This window comes from Zonotrichia albicollis, chromosome 4, assembly GCF_047830755.1.
Source record: "Zonotrichia albicollis isolate bZonAlb1 chromosome 4, bZonAlb1.hap1, whole genome shotgun sequence".
In the NCBI taxonomy this organism is placed as follows: Eukaryota; Metazoa; Chordata; class Aves; order Passeriformes; family Passerellidae; genus Zonotrichia; species Zonotrichia albicollis.
Window position 1 is genome coordinate 18,546,667 of NC_133822.1, and position 20,520 is coordinate 18,567,186.

Sequence of the window (20,520 nt, forward strand, 5' to 3'; positions counted from 1 at the left end):
TTATGTTTTTAAGGATCAACATGAAAACCACTTTTCCAACCATAACCATGTTCTCCCCCTGTGCTTCATTCTCAGGAGGCTGATGCAGAACCTTCCATGCTGCAGCAGAGTTGGCTTGGGAGCTGGCAGGAGGAAGAATGCTGTTCTGAAGAGTGGCTGCATCCCCAGGTGCAGGGGGAAGGATCCCAGGCTGTTCTCTTCTCTTTGCTCCTCCCCACATGAAATTCTTTGATTATGGTGCTCCTAAAGCTTTGTGGGTGGGACTTTTGGAGCAACAGGTGTTGGTGTAAGTGGAGCCATGTTCTTCCTTTCTCTACACTGCCCTCCCCAAATACGGCTATGGCAGCTTTGGGGTGTTCCCAGCACAAGAGTGAGGCTGCTTTTATGTCAGAGCCCAGAATTAGGCTGGCTTTGTGTTTGGTGGTTATGTGGTTGTTAACTGTTGTGGGAGTGTGGGAGGTTCTGTAAAAGAAAACCAAGAGAAGGATCTTGTGACAGCTTTGCTGAAGCCAAGCCCAGTATTGTAGGTTGAGGAGAAGGAGCTGGATCAAAATGTTTCAATAAGATTGATAGCAATGTCATTTGTAACCTAAAGGCAGGTGTTGCTCTTGTCATCCATCTTTAATGCAGCATGTCTTTTGTGTGACTGGGATTCTTAAAGAGATACTAGATACATTTCCTGCTTGTCCTGGTTTAGGGCAAATTTGGGAGGAAACTTCCAAATTGGTCCCTCTAGAAAGCAGATTCAAGCAACCGCTCCCCTCAAGATTTCCTTGGAGAAAAGTGGAAAAATCTGTTTATTTAACAAGCAAAGTATTCACAAGCATAAAAAATGAATAATATTAAACAAACCTCTCCCTGTTCTGAAGAGATGGCACATTCAGAAAATCCTTTTCATTGGGTGTGGTAGGCTTGCTCAGTCTCTCCTCCTGCACTGGAAAATGCTGCATCCCAGGCTGTGGGGGGCTGCAGGCATGAGCTCCTGTGTTTTTCTGGGTTTTCAGTTCAGAGCAGGGCCAATGAGTTCCACGAAAAAGAAGCACCACAGTGTGGGGAACTTCTCTGCCTCAGCTAGCTAAAGAAGCTGACTAAAGGCAAAGGAGAGCTCTGTCCTGCTGTCCATGCTGCAGACAGCACAGTCTGTGAGAGGCAATGAGGGGAGCAAGTGCAGTTTCTGCAAACAAGCTCTGCTCTTCTTCTCCTGCCCTTTGCTCTCAGAACCAGTCTTAAAGGTGCAGAACTTAATATCCAGCATAAACAGAACAGACAGCTGGGGCTCCAAGCATCATAAAGTCACCCTAGGGCATCACTTCTGCCCATCCTTCTTCCAGCGGGTGCATTTTCCACACACTGTGCTCCTGGGAAGACAGTCAAGGCATGTCCCTGCAGCCTGCTTCCAGCAGGGGAGCAGCTGCCATTCCCTCTCACCCACTGTGCCCTGATACCTTTCCATAGCTGCCTACATTTTGGGCCCTAGTACCTTTCTGGACAGCAGCTTAATGTGAATTCTGCTCTGCTGTCCTGGTTTCCCAGCCAAAGACATTGCCAGGAACTGGTAGCAAGGAAAGCAAGTGGAATCAGTTTGGTTTTGTAGTAAGAAAGGTGATGGCAAAACTCTTGTGGGTTAATGACCAAGACATGTACTCATCCCAGTTATTGACAGATAACCTGCCACTTTCCTCAGACTGCTCTTTCTCCTGGATATGCTTTTTGTATTCTCATGATGCAATGTGGAGAGTGGAGCTCCTGGGGTTTTCAGAGGGTGTTTGGCTTGCTTATTCTGTTTTGTTTATGACAGTGTCTTTCTCTGTATTTTATGCAATGCATGGAACATTTTTTAATCTTCTATTTTCAGCATTGTTTCATAGAATAAATATTATAATGAATGACTTTGCTAGACTGAGTATTGCCTTTTTTTATTGAACTAATTGGGTCTGTTTAGCATTGTGTCAGTTCAGGATGGGGTGAAAACACTGAATATAATCAAGTACCATATTTCAGTGTACAGCACAATTGTTTTCAGAATTGCATCCTAAGCACCTATATGTTGAACCTTAGCACATGATTTTAGGTTTATTCTTTAGACCCTGCAACCAGGCATCCAGCAATTGCTAAAAATGTTGCACAGACACACAAGACTATTAAGAGAGGTTGAGTCTCACTGAAGTAGAGATGGGGAGGATATGAGAGTTCATATTGTGTTATCCATGTCCTGTCCTGCCCAACCATCCCCATCATCCACCCTCTATATCTGAAGATCTGTGGTGCAGTTTGTCCGGAAAGATAGTGATAAAACCAACCCCTAAGTTTGGAATTTTTGTTGACGTTGAATCCTTACCTGTTCACTTTTCTGGCTTTTCTGGAGGAAGAAAAACCCTGAGCCAAATGTTCAGAACTATAGTCTGCCAACCTTGTGGTTGGACTTTATAATATGATCATACTGGAAATGGATTATTTTGGGTTAGAGTTAGTGTTACACAGTCCACTTTCAGATGTAAACAATGTCTTGTAATTAAACACATGTTTCAAATGTTATGCAGATGCTTAAGTGTCTTTCAGAATTAGGAATGTAGAAAACATGGCAGAGCAGTCGTGATGTGTGACCAGAGCAGCTCTGCCCATCACTCAGTAATGTGACCAACCCAGCTCTGATCTTGCCAGAAACACCCTGCTTGCTTTCTTCCCTCTTTGTTTCACATGCTGTGAGACCAAACAGGAAGCCTTTCAGCAGAAAGGTTTCTTTTGTGGAGGAAATGGAGAGTGGGAATTTCTCATTGTGGCGAGCAGCAGTTTCTTCTATTCCTTGTCATGGTGGCTCCTGCTTCTTGACTTAGTCAGCACTTGACATTACAAGGCTGTGTTTGGCAAGCCTGGCCCCAGCTCTGTGGCACAGATAGTGGTGGCCATGTTCTGACAGGTTTCTTTGTGCAGATGGACAGGAGGTCTGTTACTGCCTCCATCATCCTTGACTGTCTGCAAGCAAAAATCTGTCACTCATAGTTACAACTCTAACTGCACCTTTTCCATCTGCACTAGATGCTGTAGTCCATTACCAAATGTAGGATTCCCAGCAGCAATCATTCATTCAAGTTCTGTGGCTTCCATCATGTAGCAGTTCATGCTGTGTTATGCAGTTTTTGGCCTAGCTGGGTTTCTGGGAGTCCTTTATTTTCCCCTTGAAAACCAGCAAGTGTTTGTGGTTCATGCTTGTTTGCTGCTCTGATGCTCATACTCTTTATCCTTGTTGGGGTGGCTCCTAGGAGTGATACAGGCAAGTCCTCTGGTCAGGAATCTCATCTAGTTCCCTAAATAATGGAGGGTGGTATAGTCTTACCCTCTCTGTGTGTAGGCTGGGTACAGCCTTTCACATGTTTCTCCTCCAGTGAGTAAGCAAAGCTGGTTCTCTCTCACAAGCACTGAAGAAAGGAAAAGAAATGAGCCTGGAAATGCCTCATTTTCCCACTTACCATGGAAATCTAATCTTCAGCCAGACTCATTCAGCAAGCTAAAGGTGGGTATCTCTTGGAAACTGTCCACAGTCTTAAAATATGCTGTCTGTACTATTTGGTGTTTACACCAACCCCAGAACTCCTGTTAGGGTTAACTGTAGTAGGCTGAATTCAGTGGATGATGATGGACTAAGCACTGCACTAATCCTTCTGGGGAGTGTAAAGCAAGGATAGACCAGATAGTGGCAGCTTCATAAGAAAAATGTGCAGCAAGTCGTGCCTTTTTGTTTGCTGTATATGTGCTGCATGCACAGAATCCTGTAGTGAAAGGGATACATTTAATTGACTCATCACTTAACTGAGAACATTTTGTAATTATGTGTAGAAAAAGAAAAAAGAATGTAATCACAGTCTGCTTTCACAATCTGATAATAAGTGTTTGTCAAAGAATCAGTGTCATGCTAAGTGCTTTTCAAATACTATCTTAACTTATATCAGGGGTTTATTTTAATGTAGTAGACAAATTTCAAAAAGCTTCTCTCTTTCTTGAAAGCTGAAATCTGGCCAACTTTGAGAGTGCCTGTGACTGCTTGTTTTTCCTTTTCTTTCCCTTTTACATTATAGAGTGAAGATTAGCCTACATCAGTAATGAATCTAGTTTTTCCTGAAGAGCTGGAGAGGGTTTGGGATCATAGCTCCATTTGCTGCTTTCCAAGAAATGGTAATCTCTATAAACTAATTACCTATAAAATTACTGTTTATATAAGAAATAAATGTTTGAGACAAGTCTCAAAATTCAGAGAAAGCAGAGGAAAAGCTGAAATTAGAACAACAGTCTTCCTCATTGGGCTCAAGAGTTACAGCGGGGTGACAGAGGATGGATGGGCTGGTGTAGAAATGCCTGTTCTAGGTAAGCAAGGCAAAATACCAGTTTGTCAGTTCCTGCTCTTTGTGCCACTGAGCATTAATTTCTCCAAAAGTTAGAAATTGATTTCTTAATTAATTGAGTCAATAAATTAATTTCTTACATTACTCCATTGTGAATATGTATGATAAAACATAAGTTTCTAATCCGCAGTGAAACCTGAGGTGTCCCACACTGAATAGCACATCAGTGGAGACTAAAATTCAACTGATGCTGATTTTTGGAATATGCAGATTTTTGTATGTAGATCTATCATGGCCTTCGAGATATAGGTTGAAATATCTGAAACAGCCCGTGGAGTTAAGGAGGGATTAATTTAAAACATTTTGGCCCATGAACATCTCATGAACATAGCCCAGAAAAGGTTTCATCAAAGTAAGTAAAGCAATAGTGTTAATTTTCCATTTAAATCTGGAATAATATCTGGGATCTCAGATAGTGAAAGGGGAAGGAGGTATTTTATAGCTTTCTAATTAGCTAATTACTCTTGTGACATGTCTGTGTGCAAACCTTCCCAAGGTGATGGTGCTGCAGGGATCTCTTGATGACAGCAGTGTTACTATTCTCACTTCAGCAAGCTGCATTTGTCATTACTTTAATCTTAGGGTTCCTCACTTTCTGAAATAAAATAGTAATTAGCTGTTTAATTACTGGTACACCAGTGGGAGCCAATGTTGTTTGAGAAACAGCCAATTAACCAATTAACTCTTTCAGCTTTTTGGATTTACGCAATCATTTTTTTTCCTATTTTTTTTCATTATCCACTTAATGTCGTCATTTCAGTCCAGTGCCACTAAATGAGTGGCATTGTTAATGGAAATTATATTGTCTACACATGCTGGCAGATAAAAAAGGCTGACTGACAGCTGGAGAACAATTATAAAGGTTGTCTGATTTAATCCCTCTGCCCTGAGCTACTTGTGGAATGAACACAGTTGCAGTTCTGTGAATGTATTCATAAAAAAATGTATGCAGAATAATGAATGGCCTCTTGTGATTGCTTGCATTCACCTTGCATTTTTTTCTCAATCATCTCCTTTGCATGAATCAGGACATTTAAAAAAACCAAATGTGTTTATTACTAATACAGCTTAGCATTGATCTGTAAGAAATATTACCACCAGCTGTAAATTTAAATATCACCTCTTCAAATTATTTTCTTTATTATTTTAAAACTTCTTTCCCCCCGTCTTTTGTTAGCATACAACTATTTTTGGACATCAGTGAGAATTTTATAAAGTATCAATTTCCAATTAATTATAAGGGATAGAGAGAAGTGCAGGGATTGACAAGGATGTTTCTAAGTGCTAATTTCTTCCCTGTGTGCCATTTTTCTGCCATGCTTGGTTACAAGATCTACATGAAAGTGGTAAGACTGGAGGATCAACACTGGTGCACTCCAGTTTTGTTTCTGATGTCAGGAGCCTTCCAAGGAGCACTGAGAGCCTTTGAGGACACAATTTTACTGTAGCAAGGGACAGGGAAAGCTTAGCTGGTTATATTTCTCAGGCTACAAGAAAGAACCAAGTGTGGGGGCCAGTGCTTGGCAGCAGTTGTTTCTCCTGGATAAGGTGGCATTTGGAAGCCTGGCCCCCTACAAACTCCTCTTCTGCCCTTCAAAGAAAAATGGAACTTGAGTTGCTTTTCAGTAAATATTTCCCTTGAAGACCAGTCTCCAGTGATTCGTTACCTGGTTAGGAATTTCTTCTGGCAGTAAACATGTTACATGTGCAGGATGTGATCTTTGAAGATGCTGCTGTGGTGATGGCCACATCCTCAGCATGCCTCTTACAGGAAAAAAACCCCTACAAGGCCAAGAATGAAGATTGTGACAAAGATGCCCTGAGTGAGTGTGAAAGACCAAGTCAGTAATGTGGCAAGAGCTGTTTCAGAGTTTGCAAAAAGCCAGAGAGGAGAGATGAGTTCCCATCATCTAGTTGATGCAATCTGGGCTACTCCTGCTGCATTTACAGCTAGCTGGTGACTAATCTAAAATCTTGCTAACTCTGGATATTTCTTCATCATTTTCCCTCCTATGTTTGGATCAATATGGGGAGGGACTCGGTAGGGTGTGTGTAGAAGTGGAGATGGTAAATCTCCAGGACTGAAGAGAAGAGCTGCAGTGCCTTTGGAAATAGGTGGGTAATTACATCCATCTGTATGTGCCTTCTGCTGCCTAATTCTACATGGCTTCAAAAAAATTCAAGTCCTTGATCAGTCCCACTTCCGCAAAAGCATCTCTTCCTTTTATTGGTGCATGCAGAGAAAAAGTTTGTGTCTGCCCAGGCATGAGACAAGAACAAATCTAATTATTTAGTGGTATAATATTTCTTTTTCTATTCCCCTGCAAATGTAGGAAAGCTGGTGTAAAATGGTTGAGATGCTGCACACAAAGGAATTACTGCCATCTTTGTCACTTCTGAATATTATCCAGGGACCAGTTTCATGAAACAAATTAAAGAATTTGTGTGTGTGAGCAGTAGTGTAGAAAAAAAAAATCTGTGGTTTAGTCCAGACTGCTCATCAGGAGGTGACATTTATACAACAATCTTCCTGTAGGTGTGTTATGTTTTACTAGAAGCCAGTTCAAATAAAGCTTCTGTAATTTATAATGGCCTATTCCACAACACTTGCTAAGTTGAAAAGAGCCAACTAATAAAGACATATTGACTTACAGAATCACTTAAGGAGTTAATAACCCTTCCTTTGAGCATATGGGTCTGGCTTTAATAAACTTCAGATCTGCTTTTTGTTCTTTTAAACAGGAAGGATCTGATATTGAGAAGGGCTGAGCACTCAGAATTTCAGCTGCAATTGATGACGTGTGTTCAACACCTTGGAAAACCAACTCCTAAATCAATGTCAGTTAAATCTGAATTTAAATGGGTTGAGTTGAGGAGACTGAAAAAACTCTGGGGATTCTTAAGTAGGCATATGGAAACTCTTAAGTCCAATTATTGGTGATAGCCATTTTGGTGTCACCTCCATGAGGCTGGTGGAAAAATAGGAACAAGTGAAGTGAGTCTCTGCTTCTCACTGGAAATTTTTAAAGTATACTTAACTGAAAATGCAGCTTTCTGCTGAAATAAAAAGGAAGGGACATAATTGGACAATTTGTAATGGGAATTCCCAAGGGCAAGCCACTTAATACCAAGTATAAACAGCAGTGATGGAATTTCTACTTAATGTGTGTCTGCTTAATGGAAAAAAAATGCATAATGGTTGACATTGTATCATGTTCTTACACAGGAAACACTTAAATCTAAGGAATGGATGGGCAAGAGACCCAGGAGTGCTTTTTCCCAGAACTTCCCCTTTGTAGATGGGCTTGAGATGTGTTTGTGGAGTTTATTCTGTTTGTTTTGTGTCTATATTGATCAGGCAAATCCTACAGAATTTTTGATTTCTTGCTTAGATAATTCATGCTCTGTCTCCTGTCTCTGGCACCTCTGGGGCCTTGGCAAAGCAGGGGGTACCTGGCATTGGTGCTACCAAACCCATCTGTCCTAAACCCACCTGTCCACCTGTCCCTCACCTGTCCTAAAATCATGGAAACAGTGAGAAAGCTTTCTCCTTGCTGTTATGTTTTTACCAGTGGAGTCTGGGTTAAAAGAAGCCACAGCAAGCAGAGCCAAGCTCACTATGCTACAAGTGGGATTGGGATTTTAGTGATGTGGAAAGGTGGTTTAAGAGACTCAGCCTCCAGACTTCACTCATGGTTGCAGGGATGGTTAGAGCCCATGATGTCAGTGCAGAACTACCAGCTCTTTCAGCCAGGGGACATTGTGTCCCTACCTGGTGTGTCATGGCAATCCTGGACGTTTCCTGGCCACCCTCTGTAGTGAAAAACCTTTTGGAAGATGGGGAAACATATAGACTTGAAGAAACAAGTGTCCTGTGTGCCTCTGGACTCTGACCTAGCAGGAGTGGGTAACCCTGAACCTGTGGTCCTCTGTCACCTCAGGGCTCATTCTATTCAGTTTCTTTATTATTTCTTTAATAAAACTACTAACCAAAAGAACAACTGTTGTGTTTCAAACTGCAATCCAAAGTTGAAAATAATGTTGTGAAATTGCCTGCTTAGCCTAGATCTGATTTTGCTGTGTCAGAGGTGATTAAATGTCAAAGGAAAACTAAGCATATGGTGGTGTTTCAGCAAGAAACAGCCAGGTCAGAATCTGAACCAGACAGAAAATACTGGTCTTGACTCACTTTCAAGGTCCTCTCATCTCCTAATTCATGGGAGTTTTTTGCTAGTGGCTTTAATGAGAAATATCAGATCCTTATTTAATGGGGATTTCTGAATTTGTGAAACACATACTGTAAGTGTCCCTGTGGTCAGTGAGGGTTCTTCCAACCCTACTTTGTGTCATAGAGGATGAGGAAGGAAGTTTTTTACCAGACATGTAGGATTATTTCTCAGCCAACAGGGCCCCCATATGGACATCTTACCTGTGGGATCTCAATAGGATGGACAACCCCAGCATAACTGTATTTGCAGGGATGTAGGGGAAGGAAGCCTGGATGGCTTTGGGTGGATTTAGGCATTTATGCACCATGGCCCATCTTGTAAGGGGATTAAAACAAGAAGTTTTTCTTTCTTTTCCTTTTCTCCCTACAGAGAGAGAGTGTAAGGACTCTTGTTTTGCAGATAAACACTGCTTGTGATTGTAGGAGAGGAGTTTCCCAAAGCAGAATGCAGTGACCGAAATGAAATGGAACAAATGCATCAAACCCAAGGCATTTAATAAAATAAAACATCTCTTTTCCACCCTCTCCCCCCCCACAAAAAACTGGGTTAAAAATATGTAGCTATACATTGGTTCCAAAGGAGAGAAAATTCCTTCTTCTGGGGGTACAGTTACTTTTCCAAACAATGCAGCCCACTAGACAAACGTGTTTGGGGGATTGGACGGAATGGGCCAGGCAAGCTTTCTTTCCTTGGCTTCTCTGTTAAAAGCGTCATAGGTGGAGTCTTTGGTGACACTTTTGGCTGTAGCTGGAATATCTGCAATACCAACATGATTTTTTTTTGCTATCCTGGAACTGGTGGTGATGGTGTATGCATTGCTTCTGTAGCATTTCATGGCAGACATGCAAAAAGTTTCTTTCATCCCTCTTCTGAAGTTTGCATTATAGATGGAGTAGAGGGTTGGCTTGGAGGCTGAGGAACTGAAAGAGATCCAGGTGATGGCCAGGAAAAGCAAGGAGCTCTTTCTGTAGTCTGTTTCCTGTGGGTGCCACAACTGTACCATGAAGAAAGGCAGCCAGGACAGGAAGAACATAGAGTTTAACATTAAGAACATCTTGATGGTTTTCACTTTAGCTCTCGGAACAATATTTGTTGTTCTCCTGACAGTCATTCCATCCGTGCCTATTCTCCAAATGTACTTAATGACTTTCTGGTAAAAAAGGATAATAAAGAAGGATGGGATCATAAACACCAAGAGGAGGTGGATGAAACTGTAGGCAGATCCTTGCCAAGAACTGGGGAGAAAAAAGTTGCAGTGCTGGTCGCTGTTGGAGCCGTAGAGAAAACAGGCCGGTGACGCAAACAGAGCACCACAGAGCCAGGAGGCCAAAATCATTTTTTTGGCTTTCCCCCTGGACACTTTGAAGCTCAGGGGGTAGACAATGGTGTAGAATCGATCCACGCTGATGGCGAGGAGCACGTAGAGCTGGACCCCGGGCGTGAGGTACTGGATGTACCTGACCAGCCGGCACACGCCGCTGCCCAGCACCCAGCGCCCGCAGCTCAGCTGCAGCAGCAGGAAGGGCGCGCTCCCCACGCTGCTCACCAGGTCTGCACACGCCATGGACGCCACAAAATAGTTGGTGGTGGACTGTGTCCTCCTGCTCCTGTGGATCACTAAGCAAACCAGGAAGTTTCCCAAGACAGAGATCAGCCACAGCACTCCCCAAACCATGCTGGCAGCTGCGATTTCCCCTGGCCTCAGCCCATACTCTACCAGAGAGTGGTTTCTGCTCAAGCCAGCTCCTGGGAATGGAGGTTCTGCCATCTCGTAGCCAGCAGGAGGGGAGGAGGCTTTGGGGCTGCTCGTGTTCTGCATCAGGAGCAAGGTAAAGAGAAGAACAGGACCACTGCTGTTATCCATGCTGCGAGAAAACTCGGCTACGTCTTTTGCTCAGGCTGCAGACAGAGAGGAGAGAAAAGGTTCTCTTCATCAGCTGTGCATGAAAAGCCCATCTTAGCCTACAAAAGAATATTCTCAGAGGCAGAAATATATACTGTATATTCTGTAATATTCTGTATATTTCTATTGTTTACTGTATATTTCTGTATACTGTATATTGTATAGAAATATATTCTATATTTCTCTGCTAACACCGAAATGCAGCTTCTGGGTTCCACTGCAGGCTGTGTCAGGGGGATCCCACCCCATTCCCTGGCTGGTTTGAGGTGGCTGCCAGCCTTTCATGCCCTTTCACATACTTTCACTTTTTTCCTCACAGCCCCACCCCACATCTGCACCATGTGCACCATGACCCCAACCCTGCCTTCGTGGGAGGGATCAGAAGGGCAGGACTCCTTGGCCAACACAGAGGGTCCCCAGGTAAGAAGAGGCCACAGTCCAGAGAAATTTCTGGACCATTACCATGTATGTCCACAAGCCCTGACCGGACCAGGTAATAGCCCTCTTTTTTTGTGTGGTTTTCCTTGGAGCAGGATGTCTGTGGTGGGAAGCCCCTCTCTTGGGGCTGGGGTGCTGCCCAGAGAGACTTCCTGGGATTGAGCACCCTCACCACCAGCCCCACACCTCTGGAAGAATGACTGTTCTAATCTAATCACTCTAAGGAGTGATCCTTAGACCCTTGTGAATGAAGTGAGTTGAATTTCTGGAGCCCTTCAGTGAGAGGCCTTTGGGGTGTGCACTTTGGGCCATCATTCTTGTCCATGGAGTAATGATGTCCCCAACTGGTGACACCAAACCTATCACCTGTCAAATGTCACTGCCTGTGAGTTACAGTTTGTCTGAGGGTGTTACCTGTGTGAAATTGTTCTCCTGCACCCTCCTGGCAGACACACCACAGATTGTGATGGGTGTGGCCTCCTGTTCTATGCCTATATTTCTAGATAGTTTCCAGTGTTGAGCTTAGCCAGATGGTTGGGTTGGTTTTAGCCTGTTGCAGGGATAAAATGAAAAAAATAGCTAATTTTAGTGGCTATACATATGCAAACACCCTGCTGCTGTCTGATGTCCTTTCAGTCATCATATTGACATGCAAAGCCTTTTACTCACTAGACATACAAAGCCTTATCTATGAATCTACTGTGAGAATTATGAACTCCAGAGCTTGATGCTGTGCAAGATAAATCAGGATTCAGTTAATGACTGGAAGATCAAGAAGTTCATCCAGGAAGCCAAATGAACAAGCTCAAAAAGCCACCACCATCCTCCTCAGCTTTCCAAGTGATGCAGATCCCCAGGTTTGCCTTCTGATGGGCTTTTTCCAATGCTTCACTGATGCTTTTTGCTGTGCCTACTCTGGCTCTGCATCTACCACCTATTATTTTCTCCTTGTCTTCGCACTCAGAGTGAAGCCTGAAAGCACAGAGCCACAGGATGAATTTGGGATCTTGCTCCTTGTGCTGTTTTTCATGTCTCCTTCAATAAAGCAGTGCAAAAAAATCATCAGATGAGGAAGAGGAAACTAAGTAACAATTTCTTAGTGTGGTTATAGAAGATTTTTTTTTTCCTCTAGCTTTTTAGAGCCTGTACTTACTGTGGCTGTATTGTCAGTGCAACCTGCTAAATTACCTGTTAGAATTATCTGTAATAAAATAATACACGTGGAGGCTATTAACTAGATAGAAAGGAACATTATGGGATAATTTTCTTCCTTAATTTCCCATCTTGCCATGCAGAAGTATGTGCCATTTAAAAACAGCCAACTGTACAAATTAAGCCTCATAGAAGAATAATCAGATAAAATGTCTTGACCAGTACTGAAGAACAGTGGAAGTCTGGTACAAGAATGAAATGGCCTTTCCAAGCTGTTAAAATAGGCAGAGTTGCTAACATTGTTTTTGATATTTCTCCTTGTGAGCCAAATCTGCTCCCCATGTCTGCTCAGACCTGACACATTTAGTTTTGCAGGTGGGTAAACCCCAAAACAGTTACAGGGCTGCAGTGCCCAGGAAGTACTTTTTGGGGATTTTTTTGATGCATCTTGCCTAAGAGTCAGCCCAACCACTGCTCACAGGAGAGCCTGGGTTACCTGCAAACACCCCTTGGAGAAGAGAGGAATTGAGCAGCCCTGGACAGAGAACAGTGTGTGACCCCAGTGGGGAACAACCAGTGGGTGCCCAAAGGAAGGAGAATTCCAGGAGATGAATCCAGCTGCCCTGGGCTGGCAGAGGAAGGAACACAGGGGTGGAAGAGCTGCCCATGTTCAGCACAGATGGTTCAGGTGTGCTGCTGCTTCCCTTGCTGTCAGTGGAACAGTAGAGGCACCCAGCAGAGGGACAGCTCATGCTGAATCTTTTGATTCTTCTTTGGAAAACTCCCAGGTCATTTAGCCCACTGCCCACGAGGCACAGGTGAAAATATAGTTGCAATTACAGGGAGTTTAACTAACTTGAGCCTAGGATTTCACTGGTTGTACAGCAATTATTTGCTTTATTTTCAGAAAAGTAAAATGTGATCTGATTAACCACTGTACTCTGACATTCCTGCATTCCTAGTCATAGGTAATCTTTTCTTCAAATGGACCAGATATGAATTTCTTTTATTTTAAATAGTCTCTATTCAAGCCTATTTTCCTTATGTGGCACTGAGATCAGGATCATGCTCTGATTTAATACTAAGAATCTGAGTGTCTATGGTGCAGCATATATTTTTTTTCAGTGAGAAATTCTGGTTTCTATGAGTCTGTTTTTTATAGTGGAGACTTGAACTTTTGCATTATGAGTAATGCTCTAAAAGGAAACAGGATCATAAAAAGCTCAGCATAAGCACAACTCTTCATGGATCTGAGATGCAAATAACTGGAGATACCATGGCTTGCTGCATTATTTATCCCCAATTCCCATGTCTGTATTTGCTACATTGTTTGCTGAAATACAGTTTAAGTGTTAGGGAACCATTCAACTTGCAAATATCAGGTCCATAAAAACCAGTGATGAATTCTGTCAACTCCCTCTGCCCAGAAGGTCCATAATTAAAGATTTAGAAGCACAACAAGTAGAAATTATGTACAGGAAATTATGTATAGGTGAGCCCTAATGACAAAAATACTTGTAATTATTTTCCCTTTAAATCAATATAATACTGACCTGCATGGCTGCTTTCCAGTAATTGTGAGTCTGTGTGGATTCAGCAGTGCCAAAATTCCCACTTTGTCTTTCAAGCATTTTAGAGTGGGAATCCTTTTAAAACTGGTATGAGGGAGGCCTTTCTGTATTTCTGTTTAAAAGCCTACTTCTTTGTGCATTAGCTTTGGAAAAGAAAGAGCATGAGAGATGACTCATAACCATTGAAGAGGGATTTCCTGGTGCCACAGTTCCATTTTACTGACCTTAATTTGCAGTTTGGAAACCAAACAGCTCCATTTTGAGCTGATAGCTCTCCATAACAGATCTGTTACTTAGAGATTAACTGTTTGAGCCACAAAAACTTCATGCAAGCACTGCCACGTCTACTTGGCTATTGCACAAAGCCCCTATGGCACAGTCACTGTGTGTTTGCATGTTCACTGTCCTGTCTAAAATTGCAACACCTATTGCAACTTGGAAGAGCAAAATCTACTAAGATTCTAAAAGGAATGCAGTAAATGGGATTCTTAAATTGTTTAATCAAAAGAAAAAGCATTTTGTTTCCTAAACAGTTTTTTTTTCAAGATTAGAAATGCAGCTAAATAAGCACATCATTGTATGTTACTTGACCTAAGCACTAGCAGAGGGGCATTTTTATTCAACATTTTTTACCTCTCTGTATCATAGCTGCAAAACACCAGGCAAGCGTTGGCCCAGCAAATTATTTCAAAAGCATTAAGCTGGTCATTTACTTCATAAAATTCCCTCTCTGGAGAGTATCTCGAGAAGAGCTGCCAGACTGGAAGAGAAATGCTTCATCTAACTGAGTGTAATGAACATTAGGAGTGTGAGTAAATTGAATCAGAGTGGGGGAAGGGGGCTTTTGTCTGGCTGTGAGATGCTAGAAGATGACATCCACCCTGCCTAAATTCAGATGAACTGCCCTGTGAGTGCAATGTGTAGAAATCCCTTTGTAGAAGAGTTTTAGCCTCTCTCTGTCCCTTGCTGTGCAGAGATGCTGTTGTGCATATTGAGGCCATTTAGTCCTCCTGCTTCCTGCAGAGGAATGCAGATGCACATGCTTCTGCAGGCACTCAGTTTCCCTTGCCAGTCCTTTCCTCTGCTCTGGTGCTCATAAAAATCCTCAGCTCTTTGCCCTGCTCCTCTTACCAAGGCGTTTCTATTCTCTGGGCCTTGCTCTGAAAATCTGTCCATGTGAAGTGTGTTCCTCCTTACTCTCTGCATTCCAGTATGTGGGGATAGAAAACATCTGCCCCTATTTTATCTGGAGAATAAAATATTTTGGGTGAAGCAAAGCCTTTGAGATCCATACCCACACCTCACATGCTGCTGCCTGCTCTCTAGCTTCACCCAGCCGGTGGAGATCCTTGTCCCACAATGTGGATATCCAAGGATGACAGGGCTGTAAGCAAGGATTGGCTCATGGATGGAGCTCTCAGTGCAGGTGTGGACATGGCTCAGCTGATGGTAAAAGCTTCTGAGCTGAACTGATGGAGTAATTCCAGTTCTGGCCCCTCATTTTGGGAAGGACATTGAGATGTTTGAGTGCATCCAGAGGGGCAACAAGGCTGGAGAGGGAACACAAACCCTGTGAGGAACCACTGAGGGAGCTGGGGGTGTTTAGCCTGGAGAAAAGGAGACTCAGGGGTGCCCTTATCACTCTCCACAACTCCCTGATGGTGGCTGCAGTCAGGTGGGGTTGGGCTCTTTCTCCAGGCAGCACTGGCAGAACCATAGGACATAGTTTCAGTCTGCACCAAGGGAAGTATGGGTTGGATATTAGGAAAAAGTTTTTCATGGAAAGAGTGATAAAGTTCTGTTATGGTCTGTCTGGGAGGTGGTGGAGTCACCATCCCTGGGTATGTTAAAAACAGACTGGATGTGGCACTGGGTGCCAGGGTTTAGTTGAGGTGTCAGGGAATGAGTTGGACTCAATGATCTTGAAGGTCTCTTCCAACCTTGTGATTCTGTGGGTGAGCTGATCTGTGTTTTCGCATCTTACATCAGGTTCTGAGGGCCCAGCCTGTACTGAGGAGTGAAGTCATGGGAGCAGAAGTATGGATGGAATCAAATAAAAGAAGGAAATATTCTAATTTTCAGCACATCTGAAGAATATTTGCTGTATGTTGGAGGAAATTCAGGGCACCAAGGCAGAGTCAGCCATCGGCCTTCTTTGGCTCTTCAAGCTCTTTTCTGACTGTTTTAACAAGATATTGAAACTAAGGACAAGGATATGATACTGCAACAGCTGCTAGGATTGGAATAAATTTTTATTTCTTGTGCTGGCTGCTTGGGGCAGAATCCTTTCTGAGCTTCATCCTTCTAACTGAGCTTAGTGAGGAGTGAGACATGCAGTAGCTAACTGGAACAAGAACAGGGCCCATCTCTTCCTTCAGGGTCTGTCAGCTTGCACCTGGAGCAGTCACCTGGTTAAGGGCAATTCCACAAGGTATGATTTTGATGAGCAAGCAGGATTCAAACCCCTACACAAGTCCCAGGTCACTGCATTTTGGCTGAGTCTCTTTAATAGATGTTGCTGTCTCCTTAATAGATGTTGCCATCTCCTGAAGTTCATTATGGTTTTAAATGCTCTGGGAGCAATGGCTTTTCCCTGCATTTGGAATGAATATTTCTCATGTATTTACTGGGGGTTAAGACTGACCTAGAGGAAGTTACTGTAGGTCTGTTAACCTGGGGTAAGCTGCTAAAACCCAGTAATTATTCATGCACCCAAACCTTGAGATGTTTATTCTCTGTTGGCACTGCGAAGGAGCCCTTACTATAACTGCAGATAGACCCAACATCATGCTCTGGTCCAGGTACAGGCAGTGGTAAAATGTGAGCCAGATCTGTGCTCAGTGTTACTCAGATGAACACCCTCACGTCCTCAGAGGACACCAAGCATTTTAAAAACAGGCACACAATGGTTGCAAGTCTCTTCTTGGAGATGTAACTCTTGCCCCCAAAGGACAGCCCCTCAGGTTTAAGTGTTTCAGGGCTTTATTTTATCCTCCCACTGCTGGGATTATGCAAAACTCCAGATGAGCCCTAAATGTCTAAAAATGATGATCCAAAAATTGTGGCAGAGCCCAGATCTGTGCCCAGTGTGACTGTGGGGGCACAAAAAAGTGGGAGCAAGCAGAAGAAGGACTGACCTAATTTCCAACTCTGCTGTCACAGCTTCCACCTACTGGAATTGTCCAAGGAGAATGTAGAGAAGCTTGAAATACATCTCTGGAGGCTTTTTGTCCTCTCTGATGGGGACTGAGTGTGTCCTTGGGCATGGCTAGCCTGTACCCTTCCGTGATTGAGAGGTAGAAATATAGCTGCTCTCTCCCACATCCTTGCATCAATTTTTGGCAGCACCAGGCCCTGCCCACAGCACAGCACATCCTTCTGCTCTGTGTGAGGAACATGGTGCTTACCAGGGCTGCTTTGCCATGGTGGGTGTTGACACATAAGCACTGGTGAATCTCATGCCTGGCTGGTTTCTCTGCCCATCTCTTGAAAATTCTCACCCTCTCCCCCACAGGGAAAATGCACCAGCAGATCTCTCACCAGCAGGGAGCACGAGCTTTCCCCCTAGGAGAGCCTGAAGAATTTTTTTTTTTACTGTTGGTTTTGTGTGGAAAGGTTGTGTAGAAAGGAATTCTTGACAGGACACGTTGTGAAAATGGATTTCTTGTCACACAAGATGTTCATGTGGCAACAGGATTTTTGCACTGATGTGAATATTTAGGATGAGAGTTCCTATCATGGGGCTCTTGACCCTTCTTTGCTAATGTGGAACTGGTGCTCACAGGGCAGTGAGGTGACAGGGAGTGGGGTGGCAGTGGTGGCTAATAACCAGAGATGCCTGAGGTGCTTCTAGGAGGACTTATCAACAGGAATGAGAGGAGCAGACCTGCATGAGCAGTAGAACAGCTCTCACACAGGCCTCTGCCTGAGGATACAGCCATTAGGGACAGCATTTCCGTCCTCCCACACCAGCTGGGCTGGAGAAGCTGGGAGGGCTGAAGGCCGTGCACGGCCCAAAGTTGGGTTGGAAATGCCTGATGTGGAAATGATTGTGGGAAGGGATCTCTCTGCTGGGCAGGGCTCAGGGAGGATAAAAGCAGCCACTGAGGAAAAGTGTCAGCCCCTGATCTGGAGATGCCTTCATGGACAGGGTGCCAGTTGCAAGAACTCTGCTTCCTCCCATCTTTCTAGGCAAGGATGGAAGCTGCTGGAATGCAGAAATCCCAGGCACACAAGGGCTGAATCGTGTTTTGGTGCTGGGAGAACTGGTGGGGAGGGTGAGCCAACTCCACCTGAGGATGCTGGGGATTTGTTCTGCATGGTCTGACTGAAATTGCTCTCTGTCAAACACTTGAGAGAGGGTGCCTGGTGGGGCTGCAAAGGAAAATGCAGGTGGAGTTCATAGGGTGAGACCCAGGTGTGGAATTGCACAGCTCTGCAAACAGAGGACTCACAGGAGAGCTGGGGCAGGGAGAGTCTGCAAGCTCTTACTTTGAGACAAGGAGCACAGCTCCCCAAAAGGGTCTAAAGTGTAGAGATTCCTCCCCTGACTGACTCATCTGAGACCAGAATGCTTAAAATAAATCAGAAACCAAGCTTACTCATAAATCAAGTTTCAAAAAAATCCCATATTTAGACACCCAAATAAGCTTTTAGGATGCCTCTGGGTTGGCAACCAGTTTTTCTGCAAACCAAGCCACTTGTTTAAGTGGTTAAGAGTGACTTTAACAACAAACCTTCAAGAACCACATCTGAGAACCTTTGCCAGAAAGAACTGGCTATGAATCCTGCCTCATACACACAAATGGCCTTTTGAAAGCAGAAGGCAGCTTTGCTTCCCCCTTACTCCGTGGAGCCAACATACTGTTTGACATGCTGGAAGCCAGCTGGATAAATGGGAAATATTGCTATGCATTCTTAGAGAGTCTGTGCCTGAATTAGCTAAAGCAGAGCAGCCCTCTCGCCTGTGTTGGCTAGGGATAAACAAAGATTGCTCTGCCTGTGGGCTTTCCCTGAGTAGCTGCACCAAGGCACCCATGGGGAAAAAGGGAGACAGCGCTTTCAGAAAGGATATTTTCAAATTAATGACTGAAAAATACAAAAGCAGCTGTTCCACAGCAATAACGTGAGGAAGGAAGAAGCTGCTTGAATGTATGTAGAGACAGAAAAAAACCAGGTGAGCAGATTGGTCTGCTCCATTGCTGTAAAGTAATTTTCTGTTTTCGCTGAACTGATGTCAGGAGGTAACATACAAGTAACATACTGAAACAAATAAGTAACATAATTGAAAGATAATGAATATACATAGAGAGAATGTAGATTTGTCCAGAAAATATAGGTAGTTATTCTGCAGTAATTCTACACACTCCCCTGCTTTCAGCATAATAAGCTTAAAATTCAAGCCCCACAGAATATTTTCTCCGGAGCAATGAGTCCTCCTGGCTAATCCCCAAGTGATTTAAATGCACATCAGATAAATTACTGGGAGAGATCGTGCAGGGAGAATTGCCCCTTTAGCTGCAGAAGCCCCCAAGCACCCACATACCTGCTCCAAAGCATAATCCCAGAGGCGCTGCTCTCCTCCTCGTTATCCCAAGCGAACTCCCGCTCATCCTGGGAGCCCCGCGCTGCCTCCAGGGCTGCAGCTGCTGCCGGCGAAGGGAGGGCCGGGCTGTTCCGGCTCTCTCCCGCGCCGGACGGGAGGATGACGTTGGGCAGGGCTGCCCGCTCGCTGCCCGGCTGCTCTCGGTGCCGGCGGGATGCGGATGGCGCGGCCCGGCCGCCGCTCCCGCCCCGTCGGGGCATCAGCACCGCGGACAGCGCCACACCGGGAGCGCCTCGGGGACACCGCGGGGACACCGGGGGGACTCCGGGAGGGCCCCCGGGCTGGGCCGCCCCCGGCCCGCGGCGGGGCCCGGCTGCCGGCGCTGACGTGCCCGTTGCCATGGCGAGGATGCTTTCCTCCCGCCATGGTCGCCATGGGACCCCGCAGCCTGAAAGGAGAGGAGAGAATGAATAACGGGAGGGAGGTGGGGAGAATGTTTAACTAGTTTCCTCCGGGAATTGGTGCCTTCTTTCTTTTTTCTTCTTCTTTTTATTTTTTTTAATTTTTTTTTAAAATTCCCATGTGGATACTGAAACTTCAACAGCCTGGTCCGTATCCCTGCTCTGCTCCCGATATAAAATTCAGCACGTTTTTTTTATTTTTTGAGGAATGGCACTGGCACAATTTCCTTATGTTCTCTGTCACATACACTTTATTAAGTGTATTTATATACATATATATACATTTTATTTACCAAGCTGGAATAATAACAACCCCCCACCCTGAATTTTAATCAGCTTTCTCTCACAAACATTTTTCCTGCAGCTCCATAAATTGTATTACACTGGAAGGATGAGGAAGGAAGGGATCTTTTTAGCCCTGGCAAACTTTCTGCCTGTGAACTAAGCAAGAAATTTGTTTGGAGTATGGATTTCTATTATTTCAGGGTTTCTGGCTTGAAATGCATTGGTAAACTGAACCAATAAAGGCTGGGCGTTCTCCTTTGTTTTCCCTCATTTTTCAGTGGAGAACTCCAAGTATATTTTAATAATTGTTTTTACTAGATGTCTTTAGTGGAGAAAAAGTCCAGTTTTTTTATTGAACCAGTCAAGGAAGAAATAATCCATGTGGTTTTCTCCCCACTAATTGCAGCAGTGTAGTTCAGTTTCCTGTATTTTACACTACTAACAGTGGAGTGGGCACCCTGGGAATCAGGTCAGAAACATGGAATAATAGGCTGGGCTAGAAATAGGTAAGGTGTGGGCAGAGTTTTTTACTGAATGAC

The 20,520-nt window shown here is 44.1% G+C and overlaps 2 protein-coding genes across 2 annotated transcripts in view; one reads left to right on the top strand and one right to left on the bottom strand.

Annotated features, from left to right (window-relative positions):
- CREBL2 (cAMP responsive element binding protein like 2) overlaps nucleotides 1-1,890 on the top strand; it is an 11,390-nt gene extending 9,500 nt beyond the window's left edge. The window contains exon 4 of the mRNA XM_005482710.4: nucleotides 76-1,890. Coding sequence (XP_005482767.2) covers nucleotides 76-77 — 2 coding nt within the window. The 3' untranslated portion in view covers nucleotides 78-1,890. The remainder of the gene's footprint in view (nucleotides 1-75) is intronic.
- Nucleotides 279-19,682, bottom strand: GPR19 (G protein-coupled receptor 19). Its single transcript, XM_005482712.4, has 2 exons — nucleotides 19,236-19,682; nucleotides 279-10,525 (listed from the first exon to the last, which is right to left on the bottom strand). Exon 2 carries the CDS (start codon nucleotides 10,488-10,490, stop codon nucleotides 9,261-9,263), a length of 1,230 nt encoding a protein of 409 aa, XP_005482769.1. The 5' UTR covers nucleotides 10,491-10,525; nucleotides 19,236-19,682; the 3' UTR covers nucleotides 279-9,260.
- Nucleotides 19,683-20,520: the final 838 nt, after the last annotated feature.

Excerpts from the sequence above, each read along its gene's own strand:
- GPR19 (XM_005482712.4), bottom strand. The coding sequence starts at position 10,490 with ATGGATAACAGCAGTGGTCCTGTTCTTCTCTTTACCTTGCTCCTGATG.